Source organism: Chlorocebus sabaeus, chromosome 10 (assembly GCF_047675955.1).
Source record: "Chlorocebus sabaeus isolate Y175 chromosome 10, mChlSab1.0.hap1, whole genome shotgun sequence".
NCBI lineage: Eukaryota > Metazoa > Chordata > Mammalia > Primates > Cercopithecidae > Chlorocebus > Chlorocebus sabaeus.
The window spans coordinates 83515160-83530875 of NC_132913.1; the positions used below are offsets into that span (position 1 = coordinate 83515160).

At 38.5% G+C, this 15716-nt stretch overlaps 1 protein-coding gene across 4 annotated transcripts in view; it reads right to left on the reverse strand.

The window, feature by feature from the left end:
- HECW2 (HECT, C2 and WW domain containing E3 ubiquitin protein ligase 2) overlaps positions 1-15716 on the reverse strand; it is a 388587-nt gene that overhangs the window by 67672 nt on the left and 305199 nt on the right. For all 4 annotated transcript variants that reach the window (XM_007965716.3, XM_007965715.3, XM_073019890.1 and 1 more), the window contains 3 exons: positions 13861-13995; positions 10073-10175; positions 7365-7461 (listed from right to left, as the gene is read on the reverse strand). In XM_007965716.3, the coding sequence (XP_007963907.1) occupies positions 7365-7461; positions 10073-10175; positions 13861-13995 (335 nt within the window). The remainder of the gene's footprint in view (positions 1-7364; positions 7462-10072; positions 10176-13860; positions 13996-15716) is intronic.

Below are 15716 nucleotides of genomic sequence, written 5' to 3' on the forward strand. Positions count from 1 at the left end.
CCTGGAGCCTATTATATAGGAAGCACTCAATAATTTTAAACTATTGAGTATATTATTAGATAGGCTCCATAATTATTTATTCCTTTTTCAACAGACAATATGATCTATTGAAAATAAAGCCAGACTAGATTTCTGTTGACCCACTCCTTTTTCTGTTTGTATTGTTGGCAAGTTGTTCTAAATCAACTTGCCAACATATTATTAACATATTATTAACATAGAAGGGATGCTCATTTTGTTTGCTTTGTAAGAAATGCTTCTGATTCAGTAACTGGCAATTTATTTAAATATAAGTAAAAAGCAGATTTTATTAAAAACTACTTTGTGCTATCATAAATAATTCATTGTTCTCTACGATTTAGAAGCGGATTTATTATTCTTTTGGGTTAGGGAAGGCACTGAGACTGGTTTCAGCACTGATATTTTGCTTTGGTCCACAGAGAGTCCAAGTTTAATGACTAAAGGAAAATGACATTTTACTGAATTGTTTTCTTCATAAATATAACAATGTAGGAAAAATCAACAGTAAAACAGATATACCTAAAACATGATTATTCCTCATGTAAGAAAATCATCTTGAAAAACATGATTGAACCACTTATTAGCAAAAAACCACAATGCTTTGGAGAAACATCCAATGGATGAATGTATGTGTAATTTGGGGTATCTTTCAAAGTTACATCAGAGAACAATGTTTATTGGAAAATAATTTAACAAATATCTGAGTGTGATACTATGAAAATAACCTAAACTAATTTTGGCTATTGGAGTTCCTGTTTTGGGCCTTTTAAATTTTAGGCGATTGACTGTCCAGTTGTCTTAAAGTTGACATTAATAGTTAAGGGATTCCATGTATCAAAAATGTGAAAATTAGATATATACATGATATATAATTCAAAAGCATATGTAGATCTATAAATTAGCACATCCATCCAAATAAAACATGACTAGCACTTATTTCTTTTGCAGAAGTCATAGAATAGGTGACAGGTTCTAAGAATCTGTGTTCCTTACTGCCCTGAAGAACAAAGTCTCTAATCTCTTATTAGGCCTACAATATAATTAGCTGCTTGGAAAGATACTTTAGTATACCTTTGGATGGCTTCTAAAACGTTATCTTAATGATATTGCCATGATATTTTGGCCCTCAGTAATTTCTGGCTAAACCTCGAGCCAGAAGGCTCAGTCCTCAGTCCAGGCATGGAGCAGTCAAGGCTGGTTTTATTGCATAAATGTAAAAGATTTTAGAGTAAAGCTCGCTGTAGGAAACAGTGTGACAGCACCACTAAAAAGCCCTCCTATAAACAAATTAATGGTTGAATTAAAGATGGCCAGGCACAGTGGCTCACACCTATAATTCCAACACTTTGGGAGGCCCAGGTAGGCAGATCACTTGAGGCCAGGAGTTCAAGACCAGCCTGGCCAACGTGGTGAAACCCCATCTCTACTGAAAATATAAAAATTAGCTGGGCGTGGTAGTGAATTGCTGTAGTTCTGGCTACTCAGGAGGCTGAGGTACAAAATTGCTTGAACCTGGGAGGCAGATATTGCAGTGAGCCGAGATTGTGCCCACCGCACTCCAGCCTGGGCGACAGAGCGAGACTTCGTCTGCTCCCCACCCCCAAAAGGAAGAGAGATCCTAGATCCTAGTTGCATTTAAATTATATCCACAGAATCACATGGTTCCATTTATACGTATGATCAATTTCAGGAATAGTGGTTTTTAGAATTAGAGTAAGTTTAGGGGCAAATTACTTTAAACTGAGTCCTTCTGATAGAACAAAGAAGTGAAGGGCAGACTACTAATATAATATTGATTTAAATTTGCTGTATGCTTACTATGCTTACACAGTACCAAATGCTTTATACATATATCATTTCATTTAATCTTCAAAAAGACACTGGAAGTTAGAATTTCCGATCCCCATTTTACAGATGAGGATGACAACTTGGAGGACTGTTTAATGTCTCATTCAAAGTCAGCTGGTGGGTAAATTGCAGAGCCAGAATTCAAACCTAGGTCTTTCTGACTCCAAACCTGAACAAAATCTTGAGAGCTATTCTCAACTACCTTCTAACAGCCATTACTGCTGCTCTCCCAGTGAGACAGAGTCTACTATTAGGACTTCTCAATGACCATTACTATGTGGTGTCAATAAATTATTTTAATCAGGTGTCCAGGAGCAATGGCTCATGGTGTTGAATGGCAACAAATTACCAGCGTTATCCCAGCACTTTGGGAGGCTGAAGTAGGAGGATCTCTTAAGCCCATGTATTCAAAATGAACCTGCACAACATAGCAAGGCTCCATCTCTATAAGAAAAAATAAAATAAACATAAAACAATTAGCAGGGCAAGGTGGTGTGCTCCTGTAGTCCCAGCTACTTGGGAGGCTAAGGCAGGAGGACGGCTTGAGCCCAGGAGGTTGATGCTGCAGTCAACTGTGATCGCGACACTACACTGTAGCCTGGGCAACGAGTGAGACCCCCTGTCTCAAAAGAAAAAAAAAGGTATCTTTAAAAATTCAATAATTATCCCTATGTAAATTGTCTGTAGGAAAATAATAGTCTCAGTCCAGATTTGCTATTATTTAAGTTTGGTACAGCAAAGATCAGAAGTTTGCCATGTTGGTCCAGACATCTGAGTGATAAGTAAACAAGTCAGGAGAAGACTAAGGGAGAGAGCTAGGCAGGTTTTAACAGGAAAATGCATATGGATCAACAGAAGTAAATTCATGCTATTTTCACCCAAATAGTTCAGATGTTAACCAAGACTAACATTTCCAGTCTAATATTACATGTAGAAAAATTCATTTGCCACAAACCTGGAAAAGAAATAGATTAGCAATTTTGAACACTAGGGTTTATCTTATGAAAGACAGCTTTTGATACTTTAACTTTTTACTACCTAAAATTCTGTATTGTTTGAAAAGTTTCAAAATGGGCAATTATTTTTAAAATAAAAAAAAATTAAGAGTAAAGTTAAACTCTGACAAAACCCCAGGGCTCTTCAAATAGGATAATGAAAGGAAATAGAAGGTTCAAGTCTGCATTTGCCTCTAGTCTGGTGAATCCTGAAACACATATCCATTTGCCTTTTGTGGTTCAGAATTTATTGACTCCCAAGTTACTGATTTCCTAATAACATAAAATATGGAATGATCTAATCTACCCAGAATGAAAAAATTATCACAGATCATGTCCTCATGGCAAGGGGAGTTATATAGGAAGCACTCAAGGAGGAAACAGCCTGCTGCCAAAAATAATCACTGGTGCCTGGGGAGAGCTGGACTAGCAGGGAACAGATTTACTGATTGGACCTAATGATCATATTAGAGGGGAAATTCTCAACTCTTAACTCAGGTTCATAGCCTTTCTCATTACACAGTGCTGTACAAACACCAATACTAAAAATTTTATTGAACTTTTAAATATGTATTACATTCACCTATAAAATATTGTTAAAGGTTGTTTTCTAATGAATATATCTGTGTTCATATAAAATGTTAGAACTTTTTTTTCAGCTTTTATTTTAATGTCATAGCATACAAACATCTTCTTTCAGTGAGAACCAGTAGTAGCGTATAATAATCCAATGGGGACACTACCCATTTTACAGATGTGGTACTAACTTTTGGAAGCTCATTTTTCTAATAGGAGAAATAAACATCTCCTGAGGTTTGTTTAAAAAAAAAAAAGGACAGTAACAGTACCATTCACATTTATGTGATAAATGAATTTATAGGGAGCAGTGATTTAAATACAGCAGTTGAAAGTAAAAGCCATATCACAATGCATGGAAAACCATAGCCACATAGACAGGAAGACACACCAGTGAAGTCTCAGGGAAGAGAAAATTATACATAGATGCAAACTAAATGAACTGCCTGCTATCCTCTGGTTTAGGAGGAATCACAAGCAAACCAGGAAAACACAAAGTAAAGAGGTATACCTATTTCAATCTCTTAAGGACTGCCACTTTTACCAGGATATTGTGGGAAGAATAAGAAGGAATATTTATCGTAAGTGGTGTGCCACAGATGAGAAAGAACATATACAAAGCTATGTTGGTACTGGGAATCCTTGTTCCAGGTATGAATATAAGGTCCACAGCGAACTTTGACACATAGATTGCTCAGTGGCTCCATTCCATGCATAAATCTGTTATCAAAAATATCACTGAAATAGGAGATTAAAGAAACTCAGCTGATTTCCCACCCCTGTGTTTGTGGGAATGCTCCTTAACTATATAAAACAGAATGTTCTCTTAGATATACAAACTTCCCCTTTACAATGTTATGATAAGCAAAATATTTAACTCCCAAAAACTCGACAGAAAATGAAAGTGCAGTGTGACACACACTCTGGATAGGAGGAGTGGCATTATCTCATTGATTTAAGTTCCCCCTTCCTTTTACTTATCATGACTGTGTCTGCTTTCCACGGTCACATTCTGTAAAGATGGAAATATATTTCATAGCCTATCAAATAAATGCATAAAATAGATTACCATGTGAATCCTATGTTAGAAGAAAGATTATGCTTAACTGAGGACCCTAGATGCCACTAAAAAAAAAAAATCTTCAACAATCTTTAGGAGATTAGAGACTTTTCAGACTCTAAAAAGCAAAAAGAAAACAAACCAAAACTTGAAGCTACCAACTTGGGCCTGCAGCTTTTCCCTCTGTTAGGATCTGTTAAGATTCTGTCAAATCATTACAGAATAATAACAAATGCCCTGTCCCAGTAGATTAGATCACCTAATCTCTCTGATAGTGGAGATTTAAAGATATGTTAATTCGTATTACATACTAATGTGAAGTGCAGAGAAAAAGTGAAAAACTTTTTGAGTTTCCTCTTTTTTGTGGGGGATGGGGTACACTTAGAGGAACAGATATTAATGTGTGGTGTGTGTTGGTTGGAAGTGGTAGAAGAGAGAGGAAATAGAGTTCTCTTTATTTTGTGATTAGCAAAAGAGGAAGAATTTTGTTTGTTTGTTTGTTTTGCTTTGAGGTCTAGGATTGCTAACATTTCTAATTAGACCACTGACAAGCTCGTTTCTGCAATTTTTTAAAACTAAAACTTCTTACACAAGATTCTCTAGGGGAACATGGATTACTGAGTGGATGCCATAATAAACAAACATACAAAATCTTCACTTGTATAATTATTATAATTTTTCTGTGGTTAAGAACAGCATGCTTATGTTGGGGAAAGCACTAAGAGGTGAGTCAAATGTTATTAACCATGTGAAACCAGGTGAAACTGGGATTTTTATATACTCAATGTTTATAGTATAATACTTGAAATGTTGTGTAGCTTTAGCCTTTACAAACTTTAGAAGGTAGTGACAACTTTAAAGACATGAGACTAAGGTCAGGCACAGTGACTCATGCCTGTAATCCCAGCACTTTGGGAGGCCCAGGCAGGCGGATCACCTGAGGTCAGGCATTCAATACCAGCCTGACCAACATGGTGAAATCCTGTCTCTATTAAAAATACAAAAATTAGCCGAGTGTTGCGGCGGGCACCTGTCATCCCAGCTACTCGGGAGGCTGAGACAGGAGAATCGCTTGAACCCGGGAGGCGGAGGTTGCAGTGAGCCGAGATTGCACCATTGCACTCCAGCCTGGGCAATAAGAGTGGGACTCCGTCTCAAAAGAAAAAAGAAAAAAAGAAAAAAGACATGAGACCGAGAATACCGTAAGAATATTTGGTAATTTATTTTCAAACCAACAACTATATACATACATATTTTTACATTCACTATGTGCAAAATGCTATTCTAGATATTTGAACAGTAAGGAGGAAAAATAATGATGAGTTGGATTAGATCCCTATTGGCAAGGCTCTTAAAATCTAACTGGAAAATAACACATAAGGACTTGAAAAGTCAAACCAAAACACAAAAGTCATAAAGTCAAAACAGTACAAAGGACAATGTGATACATTTCATGACTAATCATCAAACTAGTGTCAAGACCAAAGGTTATTGCAGCCAACTGTGCCATCACAATTATACAGAGAGGTTTTGAAAAAATAATTATTGGGCTCTACCCCAGACCTCTTGAATTAAATTTCTGGGTAGGGCATGGGAGAACAGGGGGGTATAAATTCACAGAAGGGAGAGGAATTGGAGGAGGCAGGACCTGGCATTTTGTATTATATAAGCTTCCCAGGTCATACTGATGAAAACAGTTTGGCACAACTTAGTGGATCAGTATTTGAGAATCACTGCTGTGGGCCAGGATGGTACCACCAGGCAAATATACTTCTACCAGTAAAGGTGACAACTGGAGTTGGGGTTAAGAAAGATTGTCAGCAGAAACTCTTCTTTTCCTATCCCCACTGATGCCTAGCACACTTAGATAGAGAAATACTAATCTAGATCATGAAAGTGAGAGTCCACAGTGGAGTTGAAATATTTCAAGGAGGGAAAGCTTCTGCTGGGTTTTAGTGGAAAAATCTTGCTTCCCAAACTCAGAAGGAGAGAAAAGCTTGCCAGGGAAGGGGAACAGCATGTATTCAGGAAAGTAAAACTGGGCCTGAGGCATGATGCTTTGAAAAGTTGTTTAGAAGAGAGGGTTCATGCAAGGGGAGGCTCAGTTTTAGAGAGTATCACATTCCCTACTTAGGTTCTAATCTGTTTTTATTATGGAAAAATGTGAATACCAAATCTGGAACTCTACACATCTCAATTCAATAAACTGTATGCTACTTTTGCTTACTCAAGTTACACTCAAAAAGGTTATGTCATTAATTTCATTATAATCTGCACATCTAGGATAAACTCTTGGCTTAATTTTTTTGTGTTTTTTTCATATTTCTTTTTTTAAATAGGGTTCTAGATTGTTTAGTTGATTTTATTCAACCTTTTTTTTTTTTTGAGATGGAGTCTCACTCTGTCATCAGGTTGCAGTGCAGTGGCACGATCTCAGCTCACTGCAACCTCCACCTCCCAGGTTCAAGCGATTCTCCTGCCTCAGCCTCCCGAGTAGTTGGGTCTACAGGCACGCACCACCACGCTCAGCTAATTTTTGTATTTTGAGTAGAGATGGGGTTTCACCATGTTGGGCAGGATGGTCTTGATCTCTTGACCTCGTGATCTGCCCATCTCGGCCTCCCAAAGTGCTGAGATTACAGGTGTGAGTCACTGAGCCTGGCTGATTTTATTCAACTTTTATACTTAATAGAGAGAAGTCAGCACTGCAATACCTGGTGATGATGACAAAATATTTGCATACAAGATGTTTTAGCAAAGGATGTCAGAAAGAAAGAATAAATTTCCAAGACAAATATCAGTACAACTAAGATTTAATGGTTTGTGCTTATGCAACATGAACTAAATACCAATATTATTGTTACCTGAGTGAGTGATTCCTGGTAAGATCAGGTTGACGCTCCTGTAGAATTTCAAAGATATTGGGTTGACGTAGAAATGCAACAATCTTGTCATTGTAAGCTGAAAAAAAATCAGAAAAGACAACAATTTAAAAAAGAATCTATTATTAGTTTTATGTATATAAATCCAAACTTGTGTGTGTGTGTGTGAGGTGCAGTTGCGCTCTTTCACCCAGGCTGCAGTGAAGTGGCATCATCTCAGCTCACTGCAACTTCTGTCCTCACGGGTTCAAGCAATTCTGCTTCAGCCTCCCAAGTAGCTGGGATTATAGGTGCCCGCCACCATGCCCAGCTAATGTTTTTTTGTATTTTTAGAAGGGATGGGGTTTTGCCATGTTGGCCAGGCTAATCTCGAACTCCTGACCTTGATCCACCTGCCTCGGCCTCCCAAAGTGCTAGGATTACAGGCGTAAGCCACTGCGCCTGGACTACACATCCAAACTTTTCAAAATCATCTGTTTTTCAGCCAGGCATGGTAGCTTACGCCTGTAACCCCAGCACTTTGAGAGTCTGAGTTGGGAGGATCACTTGAGCTCAGGAGATTAAGACCAGCCTGGGCAACATAGTGAGAACTTGTTCCTACTGAAAAATAAAAAAAAAAAATGAAATCTGTTTTTCTGGCTAATATTACTTATACTCAAAGTTATAGTTTAGAACTAGACTGTGCTCACCACTGTAGGTGCTTACATTCCAATTTCTATCTAACCTTTTATATGATTATTGGACTTAGATCTGTTAGCTGTGGCTTAGTTAAACATTCTTAGTAAACTCATTTGATAAGCCATATTTATTATCAAATGGCAAGATGAGGTCACCAACGAGATTCTAGATCTTGATCATTTTAAGCTTATGAAAATCAGCCTCACAGAAATGACAAGTCAGAAATGAAAAACCATCTTCTGATCAATTAGTAGTCAGCCAGGGAGGTAGAAGAAATGCAAATCAAAACCACAATGAAATACCATCTCACACCAGTTAGAATGGCGATCATTACAAAGTCAAGAAACAACAGGTGCTGGAGAGGATGTGGAGAAATAGGAACACTTTTATACTGTTGGTGGGACTGTAAACTAGTTCAACCATTGTGGAAGACAGTGTGGCGATTCCTCAAGGATCTAGAACTAGAAATACCATTTGACCCAGCCATCCCATTACTGGGTATATACCCAAAGGATTATAAATCATGCTGCTATAAAGACACATGCACGCATATGTTTATTGCAGCACTATTCACAATAGCAAAGACTTGGAATCAACCCAAATGTCCATCAATGATAGACTGGATTAAGAAAATGTGGCACAGATACACCATGGAATACTATGCAGCCATAAAAAAGGATGAGTTCATGTCCTTTGTAGGGATATGGATAAAGCTGGAAACCATCATTCTCAGCAAACTATTGCAAGGACAAAAAACCAAACACTGCATATTCTCACTCATAGGTGGGAATTGAACAATGAGAACACTTGGATACAGGGTGGGGAACATCACACACCGAGGCCTGTCGTGGGGTAGGGGAAGGGGGTAGGGATAGCATTAGGAGATATACCTAATGTAAATGACAAGTTAATGGGTGCAGCACACCAACATGGCACATGTATACATATGTAACAAACCTGCATGTTGTACACATGTACCCTAGAATTTAAAGTATAATAATAAAAAAAAGAAACAAAAACATTTTAAAACAAAGATAAATGGAGAGCTGGTCTAAATTTTTTTTTTTTTTTTTTTTTGAGACTGAGTCTTGCTTTGTCCCTAGGCTGGAGTGCAGTGGTGCAATCTCGGCTCACTGCAACCTCCGCCTCCCGGGTTCAAGTGATTCTCCTATCTCAGCCTCCTGAGCAGCTGGGACTACAGGTGCATGCCACCAGGCCTGGCTAATTTTTTCTTATCTTTACTAGAGACGGGGTTTCACTGTGTTAGCTAGGATGGTCTCGATCTGTCGACCTTGTGATCTGCCCGTCTTGGCCTCGCAAAGTGCTGGGATTACAGGCGTGAGCCACTGCGCCCGGCCAACCTAGTCTTATTTAAGATGGAGCACGGAGCCCATATGGCCTCCCACCAGTCTGTCCACTCCCCCTGCCTTAGGCACTTCCGGTTTGGCAACCACCGATCTACTTCAACCTCATCCTTTTAATAACAACTCAAGTTGTTTTTTAGGACTTTTTCCTACATTCATTTATTTTTATTTTACTATTTTAGAGGTTCTTGCTGCCTTCTATTTGTGACAAAAGCCCTTAAGAATGTGCTCTCTTTGATTGTTTATTTTGTGAGGCTGCTACAGATTCACATGCCATTTAAATTCTGTCTCAGCCTTAAATATATACTAAGTATATGCTTGTCCAAATTCTTAATTTATAATGATTGCATAACATATTACCTTAATAAATTATTTTTCCTTAACTTCAACAATCTAATATAATACCTCTACTCAGGAAAGGTAGGGTGCTATTAAAAAACAATCTCATCCTTTAGGATATGATAAGACAGAAGCCCTTTGAGACTCAAGTACATAGGATTTTGTTGTACATTTCTTAAGGATAATGCAGCAATTTCTCAATACAGGGCAAAAAGTAGCAGGCTAACAACAGGAGAAGTATCAGCACAGTGTACATGGTACAGACAATAGCACAAAAGGACAGATAATTTCTGGAAAGGGATGACATACCCACTGGAACCGTGTCCTGGTACTGTGGCCTACTGACTGTATTGAATGTACTGGATGGCCTGGGAAGAACTGGTGGTCCTGCATGTCGAGAATCTTCTCCTACCTGCAAACAGAGACATCTTTTATATTCTGCACCAAGAGCCAGAATGCTCTGTATCAGCATCCCAAACCAAGTTGTTCAAAATATTAACAACGAGCATGGTGAAGTACCACTTGATCAGAACGGACACCAGCTGTGGAGCTAAAGCAGGGTTCTTAGTTATTGAAAGTCTTGTTTTAGTGGCTAAATGGGGAGGGGGGGAAGGATTTGAGGCATCCACATTCTTGGGAGGGGCTGGGGCAGTGACTCTTTACCAAGCAGCACAGAAGTAGTTCAATCTGCTTATAATTACGGAGGCTGCAGCAGCTAAACAGCAGACTTGTTCATCAGGACTAACTTCTGCGTTGACAGAGCACAGTCTGCAACAACACAATCAAAGGGAAGACTGAGTGGTATAAAATGTTTTGGGGCAGTGCCAAGATATTTCTTCTTTTGGCTGAGGCAGGCCAGGGAATTCCCTGGCTCAGCAGAGGAGGGGTTGAAGAGCAGCAATCTTCATGTGGGGTTCCGAGTTAGTATATTATCTCCTCAGGAGCAATTTTCCGTGCCTATTAGAACACCTGGTACAACAGATCTTTCTGGTTTGAGCCTCCCACACCAGGGTGCTAATAGGAACAGGTGTGGAGGAGCTAAATAGGGTTGTCCTAACCTGAATTATTTATTGCACCTAATATAGATTTAGAAACTCATACACACAAGTAGATAATCAAAAATACCCATCAACAGTCTTACCAGGAAACTCTAATGTTTTTTTCGCTTCTGCTTTAGCATTTTTCCCCATATTACAGAAGTCTTTTAAGACAATAGTAGAACAGTAGTATAAGAGAGAATAAGAAAAAATAACATACTGCACTGGATTTATAAACTGGGATTTTGAAAACAGACTTTTATTCCACCCACAACCATTTGCAGCCCTTTTATCATATTGCATCACTTGGGTATTTGCTGAAGATTTTTCTAAAGACCCTAATGCTAGAAATATCCTCCCCACCCTCCACAGCTTGCTTGTCCTTTAAGAATGCTCTCACTCATTCTTCAGAGAGTAGTTCAAACAGCCCCTCCTCAACAAGGTCTTCCCTCTCCTTCAAGCCCAAGTTAAATACAACCTTCTCTGAGCTCCCACAGAACAAGCAGAACAAGCAGCTGCCATTGAGAACAGTTTATATTATTTGTCAATTATACCACAATAAAGCTAGAAAGATATAAATAAAAAGAAAAAAACATGATTATCTAAAGGTATATTTTTCTTTCCCAACTATTAAAAAAAGAAAATTTACAAAGCATTTTTCATTCATATTTTTATTCATTTGTAGTATGGTTTCATGTTTTCCTTGCCTATTAAGAATGCGGGAAATGTGTGGGCCAGGCGTGGTGGCTCACGCCTAAAATCCCAGCAGTTTGGGTGGCCAAGGCGGCTGGATCACAAGGTCAACAGATCGAGACCATCCTGGCCAACATGGTGAAACCCTCTCTCTACTAAAAATACAAAAATTAGCCGGGTGTGCTGGCAGGCACCTATAGTCCCAGCTACTCGGGAGGCTGAGGCAGGAGAATTTCTTGAACCCGGGAGGCAGTGGTTGCAGTGAACCGAGATTGCACCACTGCACTCCTGCCTGGTAACAGAGCAAGACTCAGTCTCAAAAAAAAAAAAAAAAAAAGGATGCAGGAAATGTGTTATTTATTTGCATCTCTCATAACAGCAACCATTATGTTTCTTCATTGTAGTAGGTGTTTGGTGTTAGCTTGTTACATGGAAAGGACATCAATCTTTCTACTGACTGGAATATTTGCTGAAGGAATACAAGATGGTGGCTGAAATGACTCATGTATGTAATTAGAAGTTTTCTCATCCTGCTTCTCTTGAGTTACTGGCTTTGAGCAATGAATACAGCTACTCTCTGGGGAGATCTGATCACTAAGTACAGATTGTTAGTCAGATATCTGATCATGTCAACACTCCAATATATACTTTCTCTCCTTACAGTATGTTGCCATGTCTCATCGTTTCCCAGAAAAGCCAAAGGTCTTCTCTCTGAGACCTCAGTCCTTATAACCAGACCAGCAGACAGTGGGCAATCCCTCGGAAGGGCAGCACTGCAGGATGTGCATGCTTCCAACAGCCGTGTCAGAAAGGACACTCCCCTGGAAGGTTTAACGACGTGGAGGGCTGGACGCTCAGTCTGTATGGAGTTATCTCTGGGCCACTGCTCAATTTCCAGCCATAGGAGGAAAAGCCTTAACATATCCCTTAGGGTCCCTCTCTCATAAAGGCTACTACTACTAGACCGTGAAAATAATTCATGTTCTAAGGTAGAGGGGTTGAAAAAAATGAAATTATAGCTATTAATCTCATGTATGTTTTCCCAGAAAAACAGTCCTGACTAGACCAAACAGCCAGCTTCATACTGTGAAGTCATGATAAGGTGAGTGGTTAAAGGGCACGGGCTATGCAATAAAATATCAGACAGAGCCCTAATTGTGCTACACATCGCACACAAGGTCCAAAGGTGAGAGGTCTGTTCTGCTTTTAAGATGAATGCTGTTAGCGTCATTCAGTTCACCACTAATGGGTTACATGACAGCAAGGTAAAGATTTATTAGCTACTCATAAAACATAAATATTTTTGTACATACCTCATCCTGTAATATATTTGTATATCATTTTTATATGAGCTTCTCATGTGTACCCTTCTATATCTGCACTTACAACCAGTGAACACATGATGCATTGGAGCAAGTATGTAAATCATGAGGGGAAATTCCAAGAGTAGAATTTTGATGAATCAGATCCAGTTATTTACTGTATTCATATTTTTTCTTATGCAAAATATACGGCTACAAAGATATTTGATATACAATATAATATTGAAAATATGACATGCACATAGACACAGAAAAGGCATGTAAAGGCAGGTAAAGGATCCTAATTCTAAAGGGAATTTTCAGAGACAATGTAAATCAAGTGATGGTATATAAATCAAATCATAAGCCCATAGGAAGGAGAAGAAAACTTGACTTAAGACATTTCTTTTATATATTTAAACTGCAAAAGGAAGAAGTGAAACAAGATTTGTTTTTTTGTGTGTGTTTTTTTTTTGGTTAGGATATTAGAGGGCCCTCATGTGGTTACCATTGGTGCCTGCAAACTGGTTAAGTAGTTTTTAGCAATTCTTAGTTCAGCCCATTTTCTCCAGGCACATAAAGTATATAAAACAACTCTCTCAAAAATATCCTAATTTTAAAGAATACTAGTGAGGATTCCATAATCCCATAGCCCTGGATGAATATTTTAATGTAATATAGAACACTTCACTTAAGAAATTCTATATTTAACCAAGTTATATTCATTTCTTCCTGTGAGGCTGAAAATGGGTGTGCAAACAGGCTTATCAGCTCCCTGTCTTGAACATTTTAGTACATTATCAACTCCTTTTCACCTTCGTCTGAGTCAAAAAATCTTAAATTTCTTCAGTTTTTCCTCACATATCCTACCTTTTTAAATTTGTGATTTAGGCTGTATGTATTTCCAGAGAAGCCCTGTTGACATTTGAAAGCTTTTCAGCCTCTAAATCAAACTCAAAAAAACAAAACAAAAAAATACTTAAAAAAAAAATTCCAATTCCTCAAACCATCACATTCTAGAAGCTTCTATCAACCAACAGGTCAGTCCCCAACATGCTTGACTCACCTCACCCGCACTGTGGCTGCGTTGCCTTGTCAGGTGTTGCCGATGAACCAGTGCACTTGTAGGTCTACTGCTCTGAAGTGGGAGCCGGGGATCAATGAAAGTGGTGGTACGGGAGTTGTGGTCCACAAAGAACGCCTAGGATACAATACACTGAGTCAAATACATGCCGCTCACATGTCTTAGCTGACCTATAACATCAGATGGTCAGGAAAAGACTCACTTCTGAGTCATGATCTTAGCTCTATTTTCTCATAATTTTCAATATTTGGGGAAATTTCTCCTTACCCCCACAAGACAGATCACATTAGAGAAAGCCAAGCTTAGATGAGATCCAGAACGAAGAGAGCAGGAAGGAACATTATGCCTGGTTTTAGGAAATACTCTACAAGATAGTCATCAAAGATATGATCTGAGAAGGAAGCCAGAAGAATGGACATTTGGGCTTCTCTTAACTGATGGTCTTTGAGCTCTTACTGTCACAGGTGGTTATTATAAAGTTCTTACCACCTTGAAACTTTTAAACATCATTGACTTCTCTTCTTTTTTCCTTCTCCTATACAGTAAGCCACCAAATCCTTCTCATTTTCTCACTGTAGTGTCCTCTATTTGTCCCCTCCCAGCCTGAACACCACCCCATTATTTTGGGACTTTATTTTATGTGTGTAAGTACTGGTGGTTTCTCAGCTGCTCCACATCTCTATCACCGTAGTCATTTAACTGGCCCATTACTACAGGAATATTCTTTCTAAATACTTCAATTACATCACCACCCAATCCAAAGCTTCTCGTGACTATCCATTGTCCACAGAAAAGACATTCCCACTCTTTGGTCAGTTTTTCATGACTCTTTAACAGTCTGCCTACATGCCTTTCCAGTATAGTCACCCATTACACACCCATTCAAATTCATCACATACTGTCTAGAACTTTGGGTAAGCCACTTAAGTTCTCTGAGCTATATATTTCTTACAAAAACATGTCTCTTTTATTCCTAACAAACATTTCTCCCCCACAATGTGTTAGGAGAGTGGAAGCCATGTCTGGCATGATCACTGTAGAATCTCTGGTAACATGAAATCACGAATGAGCATAAACCATTTACCTCAGCATTGCAGTAACATGAAATACAATGTAGCAAAGCATTTTTTGGTCTATTTGTTTAATTCTAAAACTATACAAGTGCTATCTATCATTATCCTTAGGGGCCCAATGTTGTAAGTTTTCAAAGTAAAACTTACTCAAGGTAATAATGAAACCCATTATCTTAAGTACAATTAGAAATTGTAAGTTTTCCATGATCAGATAGTTAATTAGGTCATCAAAGATGAAAGGGGCTATTAGGAGATCCAGGAGACTCAGTACCTATAAACCAAGTATCAAGGCACATGATGTATGCCAAGTAACAGGCAAAAAAGAACTGACCTTTCAAATCGATGGAGCTCAGTTAACAAAGTACCTTAACACCTAGAGATGAAGCTATCTAGGCAAATGCCAGAGGCAGATAGTATATTTATGCCTATTTAGAAACCTACTTTCCCATTACGGAACCGAATGTTTCATATGGAACTGTACGTACATCATCAAGAAATGGGGCAGGTCCCATACAGAAAACATTTTTACATCTTTATAAAGAAATAACTTTAAGCAATGGATGTACCAGAAAACAAAGCAGAAAAATGGACAGAACAGGAATCTTTCCCAGTCCTTTCTCTTACTATCCAATCTCTGGGTACAAAAAATAAAGGCTTTGTGTGACATTTTGTCATCAGCCTTACATCCTGGGTAATGTTTCCTCTTCACTAACCTTGGGTGAAACATCCTTCTTCTCAGGTCTTGGAAAAAGTACTCCAGTGATA